General features: G+C 41.9%; 1 protein-coding gene and 2 long non-coding RNA genes across 3 annotated transcripts; all 3 read right to left on the bottom strand.

Annotated features, from left to right (window-relative positions):
• Positions 1-2,412: 2,412 nt before the first annotated feature.
• LOC143315737 (uncharacterized) lies at positions 2,413-3,156 on the bottom strand. Its single transcript, XR_013076171.1, has 3 exons — positions 3,004-3,156; positions 2,644-2,730; positions 2,413-2,546 (listed from the first exon to the last, which is right to left on the bottom strand). It is a non-coding gene; the product is annotated as an uncharacterized LOC143315737 (long non-coding RNA).
• Positions 3,157-6,034: 2,878 nt separating this feature from the next.
• Positions 6,035-7,481, bottom strand: LOC143316097 (uncharacterized). Its single transcript, XR_013076250.1, has 3 exons — positions 7,457-7,481; positions 6,225-6,271; positions 6,035-6,056 (listed from the first exon to the last, which is right to left on the bottom strand). It is a non-coding gene; the product is annotated as an uncharacterized LOC143316097 (long non-coding RNA).
• A 6,490-nt stretch (positions 7,482-13,971) lies between these two features.
• LOC143315646 (uncharacterized) lies at positions 13,972-17,708 on the bottom strand. The gene is made up of 4 exons (XM_076722971.1): positions 17,701-17,708; positions 15,514-15,648; positions 14,359-14,437; positions 13,972-14,208 (listed from the first exon to the last, which is right to left on the bottom strand). Exons 1-4 carry the CDS (start codon positions 17,706-17,708, stop codon positions 13,972-13,974), a joined length of 459 nt encoding a protein of 152 aa, XP_076579086.1.
• Positions 17,709-22,100: the final 4,392 nt, after the last annotated feature.

Below are 22,100 nucleotides of genomic sequence, written 5' to 3'. Positions count from 1 at the left end.
AGTATACACAATAGTGTACTAATAGTGTATTATTTTACAAAACTGAATAGGCAACATTTAGTTTTTCACCGAGTTGGTGACCAAAAATAACAATCTAAAATATTTTGTGTAATTAGTTTTAAGTACAAGATTGATCATGCTTGTCCTCCATTCAGGTTTATGAAGACTATGGGATCGACTGGAATGGACCTCACAGTCTTCATGGAGGCACTGTGTCAGTCCCCGAGATGCAGCTGGCCCGTGAGCTCTCGCTGGAAGAGGTTGCCATTTTGCCAGCTCCAGGAGTTTCTGTAACTGATGCACTTAGATCATTTGTAGAGACTGTGCAAGTTTTATCAAGAATCATAGCAGACTGATATCCAACCCATGCTTTTATTTAGCATCTTACAACAAGCAAGCATAAACTGAAAAAGTTTGCTTTCTTAAAAAAAGAAAAAAAGCTGTTTTACTTTGAAGCTCTACTATAATCATTGTTAAGATCTTGTAAATGCACAGCTCCACTCATTTTCTTCCTGTCTCATTATTAGCCACAGAATGAATAACATGAATGTTGTTCTGTTAACACTGCTGAAGATGCAGAACTGTTTGGTTTCAGTAAGTGGAAAAAATATTTTGAATAAAACACTGATCAACTACTGCACAGTATGTTAAATGTTTTCAACGACACCGAACATGTGTCAGTTGACCTGACCTACTGAACAGTACATTCAATGACATCTGTCTGAAAACTTAAATAAGTCCAAATCCAGTCTGTGCACTACTTATGGCACAGACAAGTGCTTCCTCGAAGTCCATGTAGGTTTTGAAATGAGCTGGCAGCTTTAGTGTTTCAAAGCATGTGGAGGACGTAGGAAGGGTTCCCCCAGAGATCTCCACTTTCAGTTCAGGAGGAAGCTTCTCCCAGCCAACCCAGAATGTCAGCAGCTGGGCCAGTGTACCTGATGAAGCTAAAAGTCATAAAATGGATTCAAGACAACATTTAGTTGAACTTTAATTGATCATATCTATCCATGAGACATAGAAGCATTTGTAAAGAGAGCAATACATTTGCCAAATAAGGTGTTAATACCTGTTTCAATGAACATCCTTAGGAAGCCAGTGATGCGGCACGTGGACTCTATGTCAAAGTCTTCATCATCACTGTCCTCAGTTGGCCATGTGATTTTTTCTAGGAGCATCTTAAAAAACACATCAATGTAATTATTTTAAAGGGAGAACTTATTTTGGTGAAGGAATATGCAGATCACATTCTTGGTAAATGGAAAAATAACCAGCTCGGTCATTGGCTCAATTCATTAAGTCAAGTCACAAATGTAACTAAATTAAATGACATACCTGGGGTGTGAACTGCATTTCAGCCATTTTAGGGAAAAGAAGTGAGACAACATCTGGCCTAGATGTCAGCAGGGGCCATACCATCACATCTTTCAGTCCCTTTCTCAGCTGTTTAATTTGGCGCATGGTCCTCCCAATGACCTAAGAGACAGGCCCAACCCATATTACAGACCAAATCCTCAACCCAACTTTTACAAAAGTTGGCACAGTAGGGAAAATGTTCATAAAAGCATAATGAAGTGCTTTATAAAATCCATTCAAACTAGTACAGAATATATCAACCCTTAAGACATTAACACATTTTAGAATAATGTATTCCATTTTATACATTTCTGCAACTGATGTCTTTAGTGCTCAAATGCAGTGAACACTTGACTGTATCGCCTTTTCAAAGTATATTATCAAAAGGCAAATTCACAAAACCAGATGTGTGTTGCTGAGCTGCTCTCTTTTTTTGTAAAGGATTACATTTTGTTTTGTATAATCATTTTCCTACTGTGTCAACATTTGTGAAATTGGGTTTTTTAAAATATGCCACTGTTCTATCAACACTTGCAGGAGTGAGAAATATTGAAGTAGTTAAACTGTATATGAATTAAATGCTGGTTTTCAAGAACTTCAACATGACTATAAGCAAATGCTAAAGAATATGCTAAATGTTTTCCATCTCTGCCAGTGTTCACATAACATAACAAGCCTTCTATAATTTCAACAACTACAGCAATGAATTCTGTCACTTAACCAGCAGGAACTCACTGCATGCAGTAGGAGTTTGTTATGTAGCCATCTCCGATTTGTTTTGTTGACTGCCGGGAGATCCCACGACAGGGAAAGATCTGAAACTGTGTCCTTCTGTTCTGGTGTAAGTTCTTCATGTTCAAGCTAAAATCAAGACCATACAAGTTATTAGATTTGCCAAAACAATAATTTTGCAAGGCAAAGTTTTTTTTATGATACATACCAGTTTTATGATACTCCTGATGTGCAGATCAGGACAGTCTTCTGTAACAACAGTTGCCGTTTCAGGGTCCCCGTTGAACAGTACATGAACTACAGCAGTAATCCTGTGACATGGGGGCCGTCATGCAGAAAGCTGTGGGCCAACATCCTTCCTGCAACCCGGAAGAGGTCACTTTCAATGAGCACCTCTGATGCTGCTGGAACAAGATGGTCAGGTTCACCCTCAAAAAGCAGTGTTCGGCCCATTCCTCCTGTAAAGTACCAAGAGAGCAGGGGATAAAGTCAGAACAATTAACAACTGATATACATTTAAAAATTGCATCATATTAACCTTCAAAAGAGACTTACCAAGATCTAGACTGAATCCAAACTGCAGTTTGGATATTATTGTTGTCATAAAGTACCGCATCACTCCCTCTCCGACAGCAACATCACCTTGAACAAAATACTGATAATAACACAGTGGAAAAACAGTGGCTGACTAATGCAGTTAACTGGATAAGGTAACATAACTATTGGCTGTAATTTTAGAATAGCATCCTTAATATTGACTATTCCAGATAACAGGAGAATATTGTGCTTTTCATAAGTGGTCATCAAATTATATAATTTTTGGATCCCATTCTCCCATGTAACAATTCCATATAAGATACTTGAGTGGTATAAACTTTACTGATACGTTTATATTACAAACTTTGTATTACCTACCAAGAAGAGTACAGTGAAGTGGACATGCCCATTCTTGCGGCTGTTTGTAGAATGAGAGAAGTTCCCGTTCCCTGTCCTCTTCAGACTCCCTTACATCCATTTTCATTCTCAGTGGTTTCCCAGATGCATGTTCCCTTAGCAGATTCTCTTTGAAAACTTTGGCAGCTTGAGCTGGTTCTTTAATAAGCGTCCATTCTAGACAACAACAATAATAAAGTTATATATTCCGGAGAGACATGTTGTGAGTTGGCATGTCACCTGCAGATATCCTCTCAGTCTACAGAAAAGGAGGAAAGTTCTGGCCATGTCACTGACAAACATGAGGCCCAACATCTGCAGAATCTGTTACAAAGCTGAGTTGACATAATAACAGCATTCTGAACAAAAACTAAATATTTTAACAGTTATTATTAACAGTTATTAATTGTGTGTAATTGTATTCTCTTATCTAATTATATCTTGCAGGTGTCATTTTTCTATTGACTGAGTTTAAGTTACACACAATCTTACAGCAACACTATTGTGATGACACAAACCATTGTCTGTTTCTTTGTGATCCAAGTCCTCGTTGAAGTGGACGTATGTAGATTGTAGCCTGTCCAATCATCGTCGATGGATCTTTCAGATCAAGCAAGGGTGTATCCAGTGCTGGGACACGCGAGCAGCACAAGATTTCGGCTACGAGTAGATCCTGCAGTTTTTAGAAATTCAAAGCCTCCCCCTTCTTTGAGCTTCGGAAACACTTCCATCAGTTTATTTGTTATAACCATGGGATAGTTGTCATTCCCTGTATTAAAAAAAAAAAAATAGACATAACTCATATTGACTCACCTAAAGCCTGTGACAAATATTATTCACACTATGAAAATCAATCACGTTTGAGTCGAATATGAACATATGGAAATACTTATGACTAAAAAGAAATGCCGAGTTGAACTGCAAATAATTTCAATGAGCCACAGACAGTACAAACTTTTTTTTTTTTTTTGGTTTTGGTAAATCCCTAATTTCATACTGACCTGAAAATGTCAAAGAGCCTTGCTACCTCAGCTGCAACACAGAAAAATGTCACAGCTCAATGGTCACCAGTCAGCTAAAACAGCTTCAACTTCTATCTTGGCATGTCACTGCCAGCCAACACTATTTTGCCGATTAGAGAACTAGTTTTATGCTCCCACCATTTAGCTACATCGAACATGTACACATGAAGCACACAGTAATGAGCCTACTGCAAATACATTTTCGATCAAACTCTAAATTGTTATCTAATTTAACCCACACCTGGGTCCCGAGTCACTGATTAGTAGCACACCTGGCTAACATTAAATCATTTAGCTTACCTTGGACAGGTGTAACGTTACGTGATGGAGCAGCAGGTATCTGCTGTGACTGAGCCGCCGGAGCTGGAGGAGTTCTGCTCACAGCTTCCTCAATCAAATTCGCTGCTTCTCTCAGCAGCTCTGGGCAGGTTTTTGACATTTTGTCCTGCAACTCACACGCTGTATCAACATTGGGGCTAGAGGACCGAGTCTAGATTTTTAGCGGTTGCCAATAAAGTTTTGTTTAATAGAGTATCCAAACCAACGTAGAGGTGAATAACGCCACTCAGTGTATCGGAATGTGTTCACAAGCTCTGCATCAATCCATTATCTGGAATCGATTTGCCTTGACTTGATGAACACCAATCAGGTGTTAGGATCCGCCCACCTGCTTTGACGGGCGAGGTTGACAGATAAAATAAATTCATGATCCACTGCAACACAAGGACCATGAAATAATTAATTAATTAGTAAAATAATAGTATATGTTTTTTACCTAAAATGAATTGGTATTTTAATGAATTAATGACACATTTAATAACACATTTATGTATTTAATTGCAATTTTAATTAATTAATGACATATTTGATTAATTATTTAATGATATATTTATTTATTTAATTTTGGCACTTTTAGCCCTCCATAGCGTATCAGCCATCAGGAATTAGTTTGTGCTCACTTGACTCTTGGTTCAGCTTGATGTTGTTGAGTAAAATGAACCATGAAAACACAACATGAAGTGAAACAATCAAGGTGATATCTGATATTTCAACAGTTATCGGTCTCCTTGATTTCTAATAATCTGTATCAGCCCTGAAAAAAACGTATCGGTGGACCTCTAGTCCTGATCTGAGAGACACAACAAACACTCACAGTCACATTCAGGTTTGATTGGAACAAGATCCAGAATTGAAATCAACACACAGCTGAAGGTTCAAATCAACAGTGTTTCCACAATTTAATGATCACAGCTTCCATCTTTAAAGGACTGGAAGTGGAAGAAGTTCACAAATTAATGAGGAATCTTTTCAATCATTTTCAACAAAGTTCATTGATCAATTTATTCCAATAACCTGAAAGACTGATGTGACTGAGATCCTGCACAGACTCAACTGATCTGTTCAGCAGTGTTTCTCTAACAGGAGGAGACTCTCCCTCCTACAGAGGACACAGAGACACTGAGGAACCAAACCAGGACCAGAACCCAAAGCCAGGATAAAGAGGTTCAGTGAATGTGGTGTTGAAGGTGTGGAGGTGGATCAGTGAGTCAGAGGAGACTCTGTAGAAGGACAGAGTGCCAGCAGGACAGTCCACATACACTCCTACTCTGTGAGAGACAGAGGAGGAGGAGGAGGAGGAGGAGGAGGAGGAGGAGGAGGAGGAGAAGAAGATAGGTGTTATTATGCTATTGTGACTGACAACGTAATCACCACCATCAGAGCAGAGCAGTCTCCAGGACTGATCATTCCATCCAAACAAACACTCTCTCCTGTCTCCTTTCCTTCTGATTCTTCTGTAACTCACTGATACAGAAACTCTTCCTCTCCACTCGACCTCCCAGTAACAGCGACCAGTCAGACCAGTTCCACACAGCAGCTGAGGCCACTGGTCAAACCTGTCTGGATGATCAGGATATGACTGATCCTTCTTGACATACATCATCGTCCTGTTGTTGTCAGACAGTTTGATGTTTCTGTTCACTGTGTTTGTGTCCAGTTTGAGTTCACAGGAATCTGATGGAGAGAAGAAGAAGAAAACAGCTGCAGTTATTGATCCATCATCTGTTGATTGATGGACAGTTTGATGATGACATCAGAGATGTGAATGAGTGATGTCACAGTTTGAAGATGGCTGAATGTGCTCTGCTTTGTTTTCATCAGTCAAATTAAAGACACACTTACACTTCCTCAGACCTGGTCTCAACCATCGGACTCCAGCAGGCTCCACCCTGAAAGGAGGAGGGGGGTGAGAGCAGCACCTCCTCTTTCAGCACGCAAACATGGACGTTACATCACTCTCATAAACACAAACCCAATATGTTGATCCGGCCTGCTTCTCCCTGCTGCCCCTAAACCTCTTCAGCTCTGCTCAGACACTGACAGCGACACTGATTCTCTCTCATCATTAAATCTGCCTTCATCAGCTCATTTCCTCATTTCAATCTGTTGCTGACTTCTATTCTAAGCTGCTTCACTCATTGATCGCTCTCTCGCTCTCCCACCTGTGATGATCAATAATCAGTCTGACTTTGTCTTCGCTGAACAAACCAACAGAGCTTTAATCATTGATTATTGGACATGGTTCTCCTCATCATGTCCCATATGTGACCATGCTTCATGTGTTCATTAGAAGTGTGAATACTGTCAATAAATTCAATATCTGAGACAAGTCATCATGACTCTGTTGTGTGGAAATCTTTTCAAGTCAAACTTCCTGAAGTTCACCAGAACAAGAAGAGCCACTTGATGTCTGCACATTGAAATATTTTTTATATTTATTTTATATTAAATATATTTTTTATATTTACAAGCCATGTTTGCTGTGAAGACCATGTTCAGTCCAATTGTTCTCCACTGATGAAGAAACAGTCCAACATTTTGAGGAAAACACTTGAATGAAGTGTCTCAAAAGTCCTGCTCTGTCCTGTGGTTGTCAGGTTCCAGCAGTTTGAACTAAATACAACTGCTTTGGACTTATTGGAAGCTTGTTTTTATGTCTTTTGGGGACAAAAAGGACATTTGTCAAACTGACAGACAGTTCTTTTACCATGCAGAGATCTGTCCAAACTGCATCAATTATGACCAACAGGTCATTATCATGTTTGTTCCTGGAGATGTTCTCCTTGAGACCTCCAACACAAATATGTCCTTTTCATGTTTTTCAGAGGTTGTGGCGCCATACGAGTGGCAGCCTGTTACAGCACTGGAATTTCCCCTCGCGGGACAAAAAAAGGAATATTGATCTTTTTCATGTTTTCATGTTCATGTTGTGATCAAAGGACAAAGGTTTCCTACATGTGTGATTGTTCATGTCTCACTCACATCCACCATCAACCAAAAAGACAGACAACATGTTTCCAGCTCTTCCTCCTCTTTCACACTGACTGACTGTGGCTGCAGCAGCCTCTTCATACCTGAGAGTGTCCAGTCTGCAGTGAGGATCCTCCGGTCCAGCAGACAGCAGCTTCACTCCTGAGTCTCCTGGATGATTGTAGCTCAGGTCCAGCTCTCTCAGATGGGAGGGGTTGGATCTCAGAGCTGAGGCCAGAGAAGCACAGCCTTCCTCTGTGATCAGACAGCCTGACAGCCTGCAAACACACAGAACAACACACATGGAAGATCATCTGAGGGTCCTGCTGTGTCCGACAAATCATTGCTCTCAAAATGCAGAGATCTGATAGGCTGAGCAGCATCACATGGGAGGATTTACAACACATAATAATTCTCAACAGTTTCTGTGTTTGAGGTCAACAACTTCACACTCGACACTTCACTTCCTGAGGTCCTCAGCAACACCTTTGTGGTAATTAATCATGACTGAATCAGGAATAAAGTGATGTCCACTAATCAAAGTCACATGACAACAACACAGAAATGAGGATTTCCATCTCAGCCAGACTTCATTAATAAAAGGAACATTGAGAGAAAAAATCTGCAAATCAATATATGTATGTGTCAAACGTGTGGACTTCTGAGGTTAAATAAGGACGTCAACGCTTTTACAACAAACAGTAACTTGATCTGACCTGAGAGTTTCCAGTGCACAGTGTGGACTCTCCAGTCCAGCAGACAGCAGCTTCACTCCTGAATCCCACAGGTTGTTGTTACTGAGGTCCAGCTCTCTCAGACTGGAGGACTGGGATCTGAGGACTGAGGACAGAACTTCACAGTTTGTCTCTGAGAGGTTACAGCCACTCAGTCTGAAGAAGAAGAAGAAAAAGAACATTTATTTTCAAATGTTGAGTCTCTTCTCTGCGTGTGTTCAAATCTTTGCTGTTCCATCATAAACATGTTGTAGATGTGACAATAAATCATCACTGAACCAGGAATAAACAGACATCCAGAAACCAACATCACATGATATAAAAAAAATGAATCTGGTAGAAAATGAGGCTCATTGATATTCTGAGTTTTTGTGAAATCAGAAATAATTTCACAGCCTTCAGTCGAACATCGTCTTTTGTGTGCATGTGAAAAAATACTATGCATGAATCTGAATGTGTGAGTTTGATTTAAAAAATCTCACAAATGAAAGTTTAGCTGTAGAAATATTTTTCCATGTTTGAAAAGGTTTTGTTCAAACAGATAATCTGAATATACTTCAGATATTTTCAGCAGTGAAGTTTCAGAGTCTGAGAGACTGAAACACAAATTTCCTATCTTTGTGAGTGACACTGAAGTTTCAGCTACAAGTTCACTGAGCTGATAGGAAATAATTCACTGAGCGTCTCTCAGTCCACGCAGGCGTCCATTCATTATCCTCATGTCTGTAAGAACACAGCTGTGCTGCTGTTCCACTGACTGAAAGCTCAGAGTTGTGTGATATATTCAGAGGAACAGTTTGAGTCAGCCATAGAGGCTGTGTTCTGTGGAGCTCTGGTTGTGTCTGTGGTTGAGGGTGTCACACACACTAAAAGAATGATGAAGGTACAGAATCTAGAGACCACTTTGGATTCTGGTTTTATGTGTGGTCCTGATTTACTGTCAGTTTCATTTGACACTGCGGGAACTGCAGCTAATAGAACAACTGATGAGTTTATTGGTATTTATCATCGGCTCGTAGCTTTCTGTCAGCATGTCTCTCTTGTCTTATTTGCAGGGACAGTGTTGATGAACCAAACATCTCTTTTTTTGGAATCTGCACAGAGGCTGATGAAGGAAACCTCAGTGAACAAAGAAAGCTGTTTTGTCAAACTTACATCGTAGTTCATCCTCCAGAGCTACACGTGATACAGCCTCTATGCCTGTCAATACAAGCAGTAACTTGATCTGACCTGAGAGTTTCCAGTGCACAGTGTGGACTCTCCAGTCCAGCAGACAGCAGCTTCACTCCGGAATCCCGCAGGTAGTTGTTACTGAGATCCAGCTCTCTCAGACTGGAGGACTGGAATCTGATGACTGAGAACAGAACTTCACAGCTTCTCTCTGAGAGGTTACAGCCACTCAGTCTGAAGAAGAACAAGAAGAAAAAGAACATTTATTTTAAAATGTTGAGTCTCTTCTCAGTGTGTGTTCAAATCTTTGCTGTTCCATCATAAACATGTTGTAGATGTTGATTCATTGTCTTCATGTCTGTAGGAACACAGTCATGTGTCCTTCATGAGAGGACAGTGTCAGACCTGAATCCGGTTCCTGAGTCTCATGTTTAAACCTGCTGGACGAAGTTTAAAGTTTCAAACTCTCGAATGTGCAGTTAAAAGTAAACAGGAGGCTCTGAGAGTGACTGAGTGCTGAAACTAATATGTGAAGTGAATGATTTAAAGGATCAGCAGTTTTCTGCCAGCATTCCTCTCTCGTCTTATGTGCAGCAACAGTCTTCATTTTCCTCTTGTATTTTTTACATTCTCCAAAGCTCTCCATTATAACAACCTGTTCCTCTGGACTGAAGGAGGGGGGACATGATTGGTCCTTTTTGTGGTGACAAAGAGTCAAATGATGAAGCAAACGTCTATTTTTATGGGAACGTGCACAGAGCCTGATGAAGGAAACCTGAGTTAACAAAGGAAGCTGATAACCACCGTCATGATGCCGTTATCTCTGCCTGGACTTCGTGTTTAGTTGAGGCAGCTCACACAGAGGAAGCCTGGCTTGGTCCAATTTGTTTTGTCCTTCATCCCACTGAGCTTCACATGAGACAGCCTCTGTGCTGGACTCAAACTGCTGACTCATAGTCTTTCAGAATTCACGTTTCCCATGACTCAGCACTCTGATCGATATTCAGTTCATCAGGTTTAATGACCCATGCTGCACTTTGTGAAACCACACTGTGGAAAATATTCCTGCACAGATTTTAATTACAGATTTGCAAAATATTTCAACAGCTACGAAACTTTATGACACATCGGCAAACTTGAATTTGAGGGATTTTTGTTTTTAGTTCACACATTCAGACACGTGCACACATTTTTCTGACATGCACAGAAAAGATGATCTACAACTGCAGACTGGTAAATTATTTCTGATCATCATTTCACGAACTCAAAATCATCAATCTGTCAGAGATCTGAAAGTTAACAAAGTAGACTGAAAGATTCAAATCCTGACATGAGAGAGACTGTTTAAACTAAATGAATCTCTAAAAGTACAGAACTAATTTAAATCTGTCAACACAAACAGTAACTTGATCTGACCTGAGAGTTTCCAGTGCACAGTGTGGACTCTCCAGTCCAGCAGACAGCAGCTTCACTCCTGAATCTTGCAGGTTGTTGTTACTCAGGTCCAGCCCTCTCAGACTGGAGGACTGGGATCTGAGGACTGAGGACAGAACTCCACAGCTTCTCTTCGAGAGGTTACAGCCACTCAGTCTGAAGAAGAGAAGAAAAAGATCATTTATTTTCAAATGTTGAGTCTCTTCTCAGCGTGTGTTCAAATCTTTGCTGTTCCATCATAAACATGTTGTAGATGTTGATTCATTGTCTTCATGTCTGTAACAACACAGTCATGTGTCCCTCATGAGGGGACAGTGTCAGACCTGAATCCAGTTCCTGAGTCTCATGTTTCAACCTGCTGGATGAAGTTTAGTAGAATGAAAGATTCAAATCCTGACATGAGGGAGACTGTTTAAATTAAATGAATCTCTAAATGTACAGAACTAACTTAAATCTGTCAATACAAACAGTAACTTGATCTGACCTGAGAGTTTCCAGTCTCCAGTGTGGATCCTCCAGTCCAGCAAACAGCAGCTTCACTCCTGAATCCTTCAGGTTGTTGTTACTCAGGTCCAGCTCTCTCAGACTGGAGGACTGTGATCTGAGGACTGAGGACAGAACTCCACAGCTTCTCTTTGAGAGGTTACAGCCACTCAGTCTGAAGAAGAGAAGAAAAAGATCATTTATTTTCAAATGTTGAGTCTCTTCTCAGCATGTGTTCAAATCTTTGCTGTTCCATCATAAACATGTTGTATATGTGACAATAAATCATCATTAAATCACGAATAAACAGACATCTAGAAACCAACATCACATGATATAAAAAAAATGAATCTGGGAGAAAATGAGGCTTATTGATATCTTGAGTTTTTGTGAAATGATCAGAAATAATTTCACAGCCTTCAGTCGAACATCATCTTTTGTGTGCATGTGAAAAAATAGTATGCACGAATCTGAATGTGTGAGTTTGATTTAAAAAATCTCACAAATGAAAGTTTAGCTGTAGAAATATTTTTCCATGTTTGAAAAGGCTTTATGCAAGCAGATAATCTGAATATACTTCAGATATTTTCAGCTATATTGTTGTGTAACTTGATCTGACTTGAGAGTTTCCAGTGCACAGTGTGGACTCTCCAGTCCAGCAGACAGCAACTTCACTCCTGAATCCTGCAGGTTGTTGTGACTCAGGTCCAGCTCTCTCAGACTGGAGGACTGGGATCTGAGGACTAAGGACAGAACTTCACAGCATCTCTCTGAGAGGTTACAGCCACTCAGTCTGAAGAGACATAGGAAGGAAGCAAACAGTAAGTTAGATATCAGAGTATTTATTGATGAATAAACTTGACTATCTCTGTACTTACAGAGCTTTCTTGGAGGCTTTGACCACTGGCAGCAGCCTCAGAAGAGCCTCCTGTGAAGCAGTGAATTTCTTCAGGTCAAACGAGTCCAGATCTTTTTCTGATGACAGTAAGATGAAGACCAGAGCTGACCACTGAGCAGGAGACAGTTTATCTGTGGAGAGACTTCCTGAACTCAAGGACTGTTGGATCTGATCCACCAGAGAGCGATCATTCAGTTCATTCAGACAGTGGAACAGATTGATGCTTCGCTCTGGAGAGGGAGTCTCTTCAATCTTCTTTTTGATGTACTCAATTGTTACCTGATTGGACTTTGAGCCACTTCCTGTCTGTGTCAGCAGGCCTTGTAGGAGATTCTGATTGGTCTGCAGTGACAGACCAAGGAGGAATCGGAGGAACAAGTCCAGGTGTCCATTTGGACTCTGTAAGGCCTTGTCCACAGCACTCTGGTGGAGATGTGTTAGTTCATTTCTAAATTGTTTAGCCCACCAGGTTGTTTGTTCTTCTGACAGCAGATTGACTCGAGACTTGATGAAGGTCAGATGGACATGAAGAGCAGCCAGAAACTCCTGAACACTCAGATGGACGAAGCAGAACACCTTGTCCTGGTACAGTCCTCTCTCCTCTTTGAAGATCTGTGTGAACACTCCTGAGTACACTGAGGCTGCTCTGATATTGATGCCACACTCTGTCAGGTCTGATTCATAGAAGATCAGGTTTCCTTTCTGCAGCTGCTCAAAAGCCAGTTTTCCCAGAGATTCAATCATCTTCCTGCTCTCTGGAGTCCACTGAGAATCTGACTCAGCTCCTCCATCATACTTGATGTTCTTCACTTTGGACTGAACCACCAGGAAGTGGATGTACATCTGAGTCAGGGTCTTGGGCAGCTCTCCTTCCTCTCTGGTCTTCATCACATCCTCCAGAACTGTAGCAGTGATCCAGCAGAAGACCGGGATGTGGCACATGATGTGGAGGCTTTGTGATGTCTTGATGTGGGAGATGATTCTGTTGGCCTGCTCCTTGTCTCTGAACCTCTTCCAGAAGTACTCCTCCTTCTGTTCATCATTGAACCCTCTGACCTCTGTCACCACGTCAACACACTCAGGAGGGATCTGATTGGCTGCTGCAGGTCGTGTGGTTATCCAGAGGCGAGCAGAGGGAAGCAGTTTCCTCCTGATGAGGTTTGTCAGCAGCACATCCACTGAGGTGGACTTTGCAACATCAGTCAGAATCTCATTGCTGTGGAAGTCCAGAGGAAGTCGACACTCATCCAGACCGTCAGCGATGAACAAAACCCTGAACTCTTCAAACCTGCAGATTCCTGCTTCTTTGGTTTCAGGAAAGAAGTGATGAACAAGTTCCACCAAGCTGAACTTTTTCTCTTTCAGCACATTCAGCTCTCTGAAAGTGAATGGAAACATGAACTGTATGTCCTGGTGGGCTTTGTCTTCAGCCCAGTCCAGAGTGAACTTCTGTGTTAAGACTGTCTTCCCAATGCCAGCCACTCCCTTTGTCATCACTGTTCTGATTGGTTCATCTCGTCCAGGTGGTTTAAAGATGTCTTCACATCTGATTGTGGTTTCTGGTCCGTGTGGTTTCCTGGATGCTGTTTCAATCTGTCTGACCTCATGTTCATCATTGACCTGTCCAGTCCCTCCCTCTGTGATGAAGAGCTCTGTGTAGATCTGATTCAGGAGGGTCCGCTTTCCTGCTTTAGCGATCCCCTCAAACACACACTGGAACTTCTCCTTCAGGTTACATTTAAGTTTAAGGTGACAAACTGAGGCAAGATGTTCTGAATGAAGACACAACAAATAAATCATTAAGTGATTGATAAAGTTCAGATGAGAATTGAATGTCCTTGTCTGAACACATTTTGGTCCATCTGTTGAGACATCAGTGAATGTTCCACTGATCCAGCAGTTAAACCTTTAGAGAAATCCTCTTACTGCTCTGCAGACGCTCAGCCAGCTCCTCCTCCTCCATTCTCCTCAGGAAGTGCTGTGTGATCTTCAGAAATGCCTCTCTGCTGCTCCTCCTCTGCTCTGCATCCTCATCCTCCCCCTGACTCTCTAAGCATTCTGGGTTATCTGAACTCAGAACCGTCTTGATCTTTTTCAGCTCGTTCCTCACAAAAGAGACAATGTTCTCCTCCAGCAGCTGGAACAGAAGATGATATGAATGACACAAAGTGGAAGCAAACATCAGATCCATATTGGACAGACTGACGGTCCACTTGTCTAAAAAGTGCAGCGTGGAGATTATTGTGAACAGAATAGATTTGAAAGCAGCTGTTTTACATGTACAGACCATAAATATGGAGTCCAGGTGAGTTTGATGCTGCAGGGCAGACTGACCACTGGGAACCTCTGAGCTCTCCTGGTGGACTCTGTGGAGGAATCATGAGGAATTAGCTCACATCATGTCCGTCCACACAGAGACAAACACCAGCTGAAGGTCCTTTCAGCTGAAGTGTTGATTCCAACATTGAATCAGATGGTTTCCACTGACATTAAAGTGTTGCTCGTACTGCTGATCCCACCGTGAATCAACAGTCCAGTCTGCATTTCTGTGCAGCTTTCACTTTACTGTGTTGGTTCACCAGCTTGTCTGGTTGAGTCCCTCCAGTTCTCATTGACCCCTATAATACTGTGGACAGCATCACACAGCTCACACAAGCTAACTGGATGCTACCTGTCCAGCACAAATTGGCAGTGAGTCACAATAAAGTGAGTGAAACACGAGAAAAGCAAAGAGAGAAGCAGAGAATACTGGATCAAAGCAAAGCTGAGGGTGATTTCACATCCAGCTGTGTTTCAAATGAAAGCTGGAACGTTCTTCTCTGGACTACATGAAGGAAACAGGTGCAGCTGTTGCTGCACCTCCCTGAGCTCCTGCAGCCTTTAGTCACCCATAACACCCTTCTCTGCATCAGACGTCTTCACAGAGGCACAACTCCAGCCTGATGTGAGGCGCCATGATGCCGCCGTCAGTGTTGTTCTTGACTTTGTGAATCCATCAGCAGCATCAATCACAAACAGACTGTGTGTTTCCTCAGACTCTCTGTGTTGCTTCATTCTGTGTTTCACAGCAGCTGATCTCAGTCCAGCTGTTATCACTGACATGTTTGTGTTTGTGTTGTCACATGACTGAAAACCACAACATGTTGATTTGATGGAGGAACTCAGTGGAATCAGGGTTAGCCTTCGTTAGCATCTGTTAGCCTCAATCAAGTCACTGTTTTATACTCATGCAGTCATCAGTCAGAAGGTGTGTGTGGAGGAAATGTTCAGCTGGAGTCAAGAGTTGAAGACTGGTTATACTGGGCAGCTTCCACATGTGAGGATATAAACGAATGAGAAGAAGAACGATGCTGAAAATAAACAAACAGGTTTTAAAAACTTCTCTGGGTAAATAACAGTTCAAACAAGAATCTGTCAGATTTTGATATTATTAACAGTTTACCTCTTTGCAGCAGACGGTCCATCTCCTTTAAAATCAATGAAGCAACCCATTGACCGTTCACTCTTCAAGGACACACAGCTGGGTTCAGGTCCAGGTCCAGATTCAGGTCCATCAGAGGCTGATCTCCCATCGATCCTGTCAGACACAGAGGAAGACCACCAGGGATGGAAATTGACTTTTTCTTCTTCAGACTCAGAAGCTGCTGGAGAAACTAGCAGCTATCAACAAGAAAAGGATCAACACACCAAAGTTCAATCAAACATGAAGCTGAATGATTTCAGTCTGTGGATCATCGCTTCATTTGCCCATCAAATCTTGGACCAAAGCAGGACTCAACGGACTGATTTCTGAGCAGATTTTACTGTGATTGACAGACAACAAACTAAACTGTGGAGTCCATCAGCACCGACTCTGTTGGTCTGTTTTCTAACGTTTGCATCACGAGACTCAGCACAAATATCCTGACTGTTATTTAGAGACGATGGTCACTGAAGCATTTTAGTCCAACATTCAGAGGGAGTTTGATGGTAAAGAGACTTTGGAAGGTCCCCACTGGATTTGTGCTGAAGCCTCATATTATCCTCAGCTTTCAGTGTCCACATGTGGACATGTCAGTGCTGTTTAGGGACAGACTGGACAAATGTCCTTTAACACTAATCTAGCTCTAACCTTCATCATCATTCTAGGACAACATGAACATTAGAAGGACAACTGGTCAGACTGGATTTAATGAGGACAAACATCAGCAGTGGACAACATGAGGAGGACATGTGGACATTTCAGGTCAAATTGTCCAACACAAGTTTCATACTGAGAACAACTTACTGTCTGTCAGAGACATGTTGCTGTTTAAAGTCAATGAGGCGACCCTTTGACCTGTCACTCTTGAAGGACACACAGCTGGGTCCAGGTCCAGGTCCAGGTCCAGGTCCAGGTCCAGGTCCAGGTTGAGGTGAGGCTGGTGGGTCCTGCTGCTCTGGCCTTCAACACAACACACACAGAGCTTTGAGTGTGAATAATGATGGTGGAGAGATTCGAGTGCTCTGACATGGAGACGAGTCCTGGACAGTCAGAGATCCTGGTCTCACCTCTGAGCTTTGGTCTGGCCGTCATCGTCCCCACACAGACTGGTTTTAGAGGGACGGACTCCCTCCTCTCTGTCCTCACACCGATTCATGCTGCTGAACTCACGTCAGCTCACACACACTTTGATCTGGAGAGGAAACACAAATCATTCATGTGCACATCAGCTGAATTCATCCTTTCATGGTTTCTCCTGTCCAAATATCAGCTGCTCCTCCTCTGATTGGCTGTTATCTCGTCTTTCATATCAGTGTCAGCTGAATGCAGTCAGACAGCAGTGTGAGGCCGAGCTGCTGTTTTTCTATCAGTCCACTAGATGGCGCCATGAAGCTGCAGTGAAGTGAACACACACTTGATGCCTGGACGACCGTTGACATCCACTGACACACACTGACTGAATCTGACAGGAAGCTTCAGTTTGTGGAATATTCAGTAAATTCAACATGACTGAAAGTTTCTTTACGGCTGAATGATCCTCGATCATTGTTAAGTGAAGGAGAAAGTCAAATATTTACACAGGAGAAATTTAAAATAGCAGAAATATTCAAGTAAAGTACAAGTACTTCCAGACTGTACTTAATAACAGTACTTGAGTTTGGAGAAACGATGGACGGAGCTGCAGATCGATGCCGTTTGTGCTGAAGCTAAGCTAACGACAGCTTGAGTAAAAAACACCTGAAATGAGTTACTTTACCTTCAGCTGGAGCTTCAGAGGAGAAAACAAACTGCGACACACCGACGACAGTAAGTGAAAGCAAAGTTCAGACAGGAAGCAGCGTAACAGCACCACACGGAAGCAGCAGCAGGAGACAGAGACAGAGAGAGAGAGAGAGAGAGAGAGAGAGAGAGAGAGAGACAAACTAACAGACTTTCCTCACTGTTGTCAGACACAGAAACAGTCTCATGTCCTTCACAAAGAGCTTTAATCTCCTTTATCTCATCTATTTCTCTTTAATCCTCTGACAAAAACATTTTATGACTGAAAACCTTTATTTCAAATGTGCATCAATGACAGGAATCAGGAAGTAGAAAGTCTGAAAGACTCCAGCTTTTTATTCTGCCTTTTATTCACATTTCTAGTATTTCTGAGGGAGAAGTACTCACATCAACATTGTACTGGAGTACAAGTACAGAAGGAGCATACTTAAAGAACAAAGTAAAAGTACTCGGAATGGATCATCTCACAGTACTTTTATATTGCAGTTTCATCTGTAATTTTACTTCATCGTTTATTCTCTGATCATATTTTGTAGTAATAATGTGAATCTCCAAAGTAACTGAAGCTTTGGAAGAAATGCAGAAGAAAGTAGCAGGAAGTAGAAATACTCAAGCAAAGTACAAGTACCTTAAAATTGTACTTAAGTACAGTACATTACTGAAGTTTATTTTACTTCTGACACAAAAACAAAAAAAGTTTCAGTTGTTCTGTTCAACAACAAAACAGAACTTAAAAAAAACTTTATTGCTGATATCGACTGAAAAACACAAATGATGAAACAGCACCATTAGGGGACGAGTCAAAGAAACAGCAACAAAGAGAGAAAAGAGGAGAATGAAATGGCTGCCAAGAGAAAGAGAAAGAGTCAAAGAAAGAAGTCAAATGATGACTGAAAAGAAAGATGAACAAAGGAGCCATTCGCTAATCGATGAGCGCATCAAAACTCCACTTCACAGCGTACACGCAACAAAACTGAGCGGAAAGTACACCAACGAGACGCAAACTCCTGATTCACATGCAGGGTTAGAGTCAGTGTTTCAGCACTGACGCTGGAGGCATCGGGCTTTGAGACGTTCATCAGTCACTTCTGAAGGCCAAACACACATGTGGAGCACCGATTTACAGATTTAAAGAGGAGGCTTCAAATTCTGAGCGTAACATGCAGAAAATTAACAGGATATTAACAGGGTTCTAAATTAACACCCGCCAACCCGCCAAATGCGGGTTAAAATTCATATTGGCGGGTGTAAATAAAAACTTACTAGCCAATTTGGCCGGTAATGCATTAGGCAATCATGTCAGTCAGAGCCGCTCTACAGTTCTTGGTCATTTGTCCCCCTGACAGTCCGTCCTACATTTCCCATGAACACTGTCGTAATGCTACGTGATGACGTCCAAGACGCCCATTGGCTGTGCGCAGGCACACTACAGTCTGTAGTGCAACCGGCGCGAGAAACCACGGAAACGCAAACACAAAGAAAAAGAAGAAGAATGAACGGCGGCGTATAAACTGTAAAAAAGGAGACTGAGCTAGCTAAAAGTAAAAAGTAAAGTTAAACTAAATGCTGCGGTGGTTGGGACAGACGTCTGGGGGCGAGAAGAGGAAGGAGGCAGGGGATGAGAATGTCGACAAAGCGTGCGAAACGAAGAAAAGAAAGTTTAACGCTAAATGGCTGACAGGTCGTGAATGGCTTGTGTTTGATCACGAAAATGCCGTCATGTTTTGTAAGGATTGCCGCATGTACACGAAAGAAAAAAACAAGACGAATAATTTTGTGGTGGGGACTAATAATTTTAAAGTCGAGGCAGTAAAGGACCATGAGAGTGCCCGAAGTCATCAGGAGAGCCTGAGGAGTCTGCAATACTGCCTGCTGCACTATTTGTGTTTTCTAGTTGTACATACATAATTCAATTTATTACCAATGCAATTTTTTGCAAGTGTTTAAGTCATGGCTGTTACTTATATATATTTCTTATTAAAGAAGGAAAGCAGAAACACTTTAAGTTGAAAGGAAAAATACATTTTATTAAGAATGTAATGATACTAAATACTGGAAAAATGTCTTTTATAAAATAATAAATCTGACAGCATTTTTTGTTTGTATAAATTAAATGTTTGCACTTTCTGTGTATATTTTGTTTCATGTGTTGTACTTTCTGTGCATTTTTCATGCCAACAATGTAAATAAAATGATCAAATGCATTCAGTGGCACTCATAATCTCTCTTATTTTCACCGGGAAAAAATTTGGCTAGTGGAAATTCTGATTGGCTGGTAACTTTTTTGAAAAAAGTTAATTTAGAACCCTGGTTGTTAGCTGTATTCAGCTAGCCTGGTACAGTGCAGTGATTAACAATGCATCATGCATCTGTCAAACACACTGTGCATCATATACACTCTCCTGCACATTCCACCTTTGTTACGGTGCCTGAAGGGTGCAATGTGTCAAGAGTAGAGCTGGGCTGGGATAGTTGGCACGAGATGGGCTGCCGTTTTGCTCACAAAAATACAGTCATTATTTTTCATAGAGTGACTTTTCAATGTCGAAACAGTTGATTCAGCAGTTAGTGTGAGGTTGATGCGTTGGGGCTCTAGGCTCAGCTACATGAGTAATGCAGGAGGAGGGTGTGCAGTGAATCATAGCATGACAGTGTCAATTATCTGTCAGGCTGAGCTGATTGTTCCCATGGGCTGATGTAGCATTAGCACATTCACCCCTTCCTATGCTGCCAGAAAGTCGCAATGCATCATGCGTAGAGTTGTCAAATAATGTGCATCATGTGCACACTCTTTCTGACAGCCAGGATGATGCAAAGCATCATGCATCTGTCAAATACACTGTGCATCATATGCACAGTGCACCAGATAGGTGCAATGTATCATGGGGTGGGCAGTTTACAGCCACAAGCCCATACACATACCACCTGTGGTGCTATGCAGAAAGGTGAAGTGCATCAAATGTGGAACTTGGTTGTGCTGTGTATCATATGTGCAGCCAAGCACAGTCTAATGCTCCTGCACATTCCATCTTTGTTATGGTGCCAGAAAGGTGCAATGCATCATGGGAGGAGACTGGGCTAGGTTGTGCATCATATGCACAGTTAAATGTCTTCATGTGTTGCAGCTCTCATCATAGGAAAGAGGAGCCTCTTGGGGATATGCAGAGGTGCCAGACTCTGGAGGCAGGATGAGTAGTGGTTGAGGTTTTTCAGATTTTACGCCGTTTTTTACGCCGTAATGCGCAAAAACAACGCCGTTTTTTACGCCGTAATGAAGTTGAAACGCGACTGAATGTGGCGTATTTCTGGCAGGAACGGCTTGCAATATAAATCACTCAGTGAACTACACTCTCCTTAATCATTTTCCTCTGAGGGATACACTTTCATGGCGACCGTTGTTCCCCTTGTTTTAACAGATTTATTTTCCAGATAAACAAACTTAAAACGTTATGCTGGCAGTAATGAGGAGCGACGGAGGGAGTAGTGATGTGTCGTTCGCGAACGTAACGGCTCTTAGAGCCGGCTCTTTGAAGTGAACGACGGGAGCCGGCTCCTGATTGGTGGGGAGCCGGCTCCGAGACGCTTTTTTTTCTCTTGCTTTTTTTCTCTTGAAGCCGCACGTGATTGGTCAATATGCGTGGTGCCGTCTCTGTGTTTGCGCCACTTAGTGCGCTGAGCAGAGGGGGGAGGGGCGGCAGTTACACACACACACACACACAGCAGCAGCACAAGAACGGGTCAAGAGAGGAGAGAGAGTGCAAAACGGAGGACATTTACCAACAAAAAGTAAGTCCAGAAATGAGTGAAAGCAGGAAAAGGACCCAAATCTGGACTCACTTTAATTTTATTGATGGCTCCAAAGCAGAGTGCATTGTCTGCAAGACAAAAATTTCATATCGAGCCGGCTCAACCAACAACCTCCACAGGCACCTAAGAACTGTCCATCCAACAGTTCCACTGGAGAAGCAACCAGTTGAACCTGCAACTGTTGCTGCTGCTCCTGCTGCTGCTGCAGTGTCAACAGCATCATTCAGCAGACTGTGCATTGTTGCAACTTGCTCTTCTCTTGTGTGTTTTTCAGGGATCCTGTGTTTGACTTTTAATTTAAGTATAAAACAGCTAAAAGTTTGTTCTTGTATTTCATAGTTTATTTATTGTTGCACTGAGAAGTAAATATTTTAATTTACATTTTGTTGTGTCGTGTGTTTTTCAGGGATTCTGTGTTGCTTGACTTTAAAGTTGCTTAGTATAAAAAAGTTAAAAGTTTAAATTAGTTAAAAGTTCACTGTAGAGTGAAAAAATAAAGGCATATTTATAATATAGTAGTATAATATATATATTTTTTTACATTATTCATTCATTTTGTGCATAATGTTACATTATTATTGGTAATATATCGATTAAAGCAACAAAAAAAATCTGAAGAGCCGTTTGGGAGCCGAAAGAACCGGCTCTTTTTAGTGAGCCGAGCCGAAAGAGCCGGTTCTCTAAAAAGAGCCGTAATTCCCATCACTACTAAAGACAGTGGAGATGGTTGTGGACTACAGGAAGAACTCAGCCTCACCCGCCCCCATCACCCTCTGTGACTCCACTATTGACACTGTGGAGTCTTTCCGCTTCCTGGGAACTATCATCTCCCAGGACCTCAAGTGGGAGCCGAACATCAGCTCCCTCATCAGGAAAGCACAGCAGAGGATGTACTTCCTACGGCAGCTGAAGAAATTCAGCCTGCCAAAGACAATGATGGTGCACTTCTACACAGCCATCATCGAGTCCATCCTCACCTC

Source organism: Chaetodon auriga, chromosome 23, assembly GCF_051107435.1.
Source record: "Chaetodon auriga isolate fChaAug3 chromosome 23, fChaAug3.hap1, whole genome shotgun sequence".
NCBI lineage: Eukaryota > Metazoa > Chordata > Actinopteri > Chaetodontiformes > Chaetodontidae > Chaetodon > Chaetodon auriga.
The sequence above is the reverse complement of the archived record's forward strand: the minus strand, read 5'-3'. Positions and strand labels throughout refer to the sequence as shown.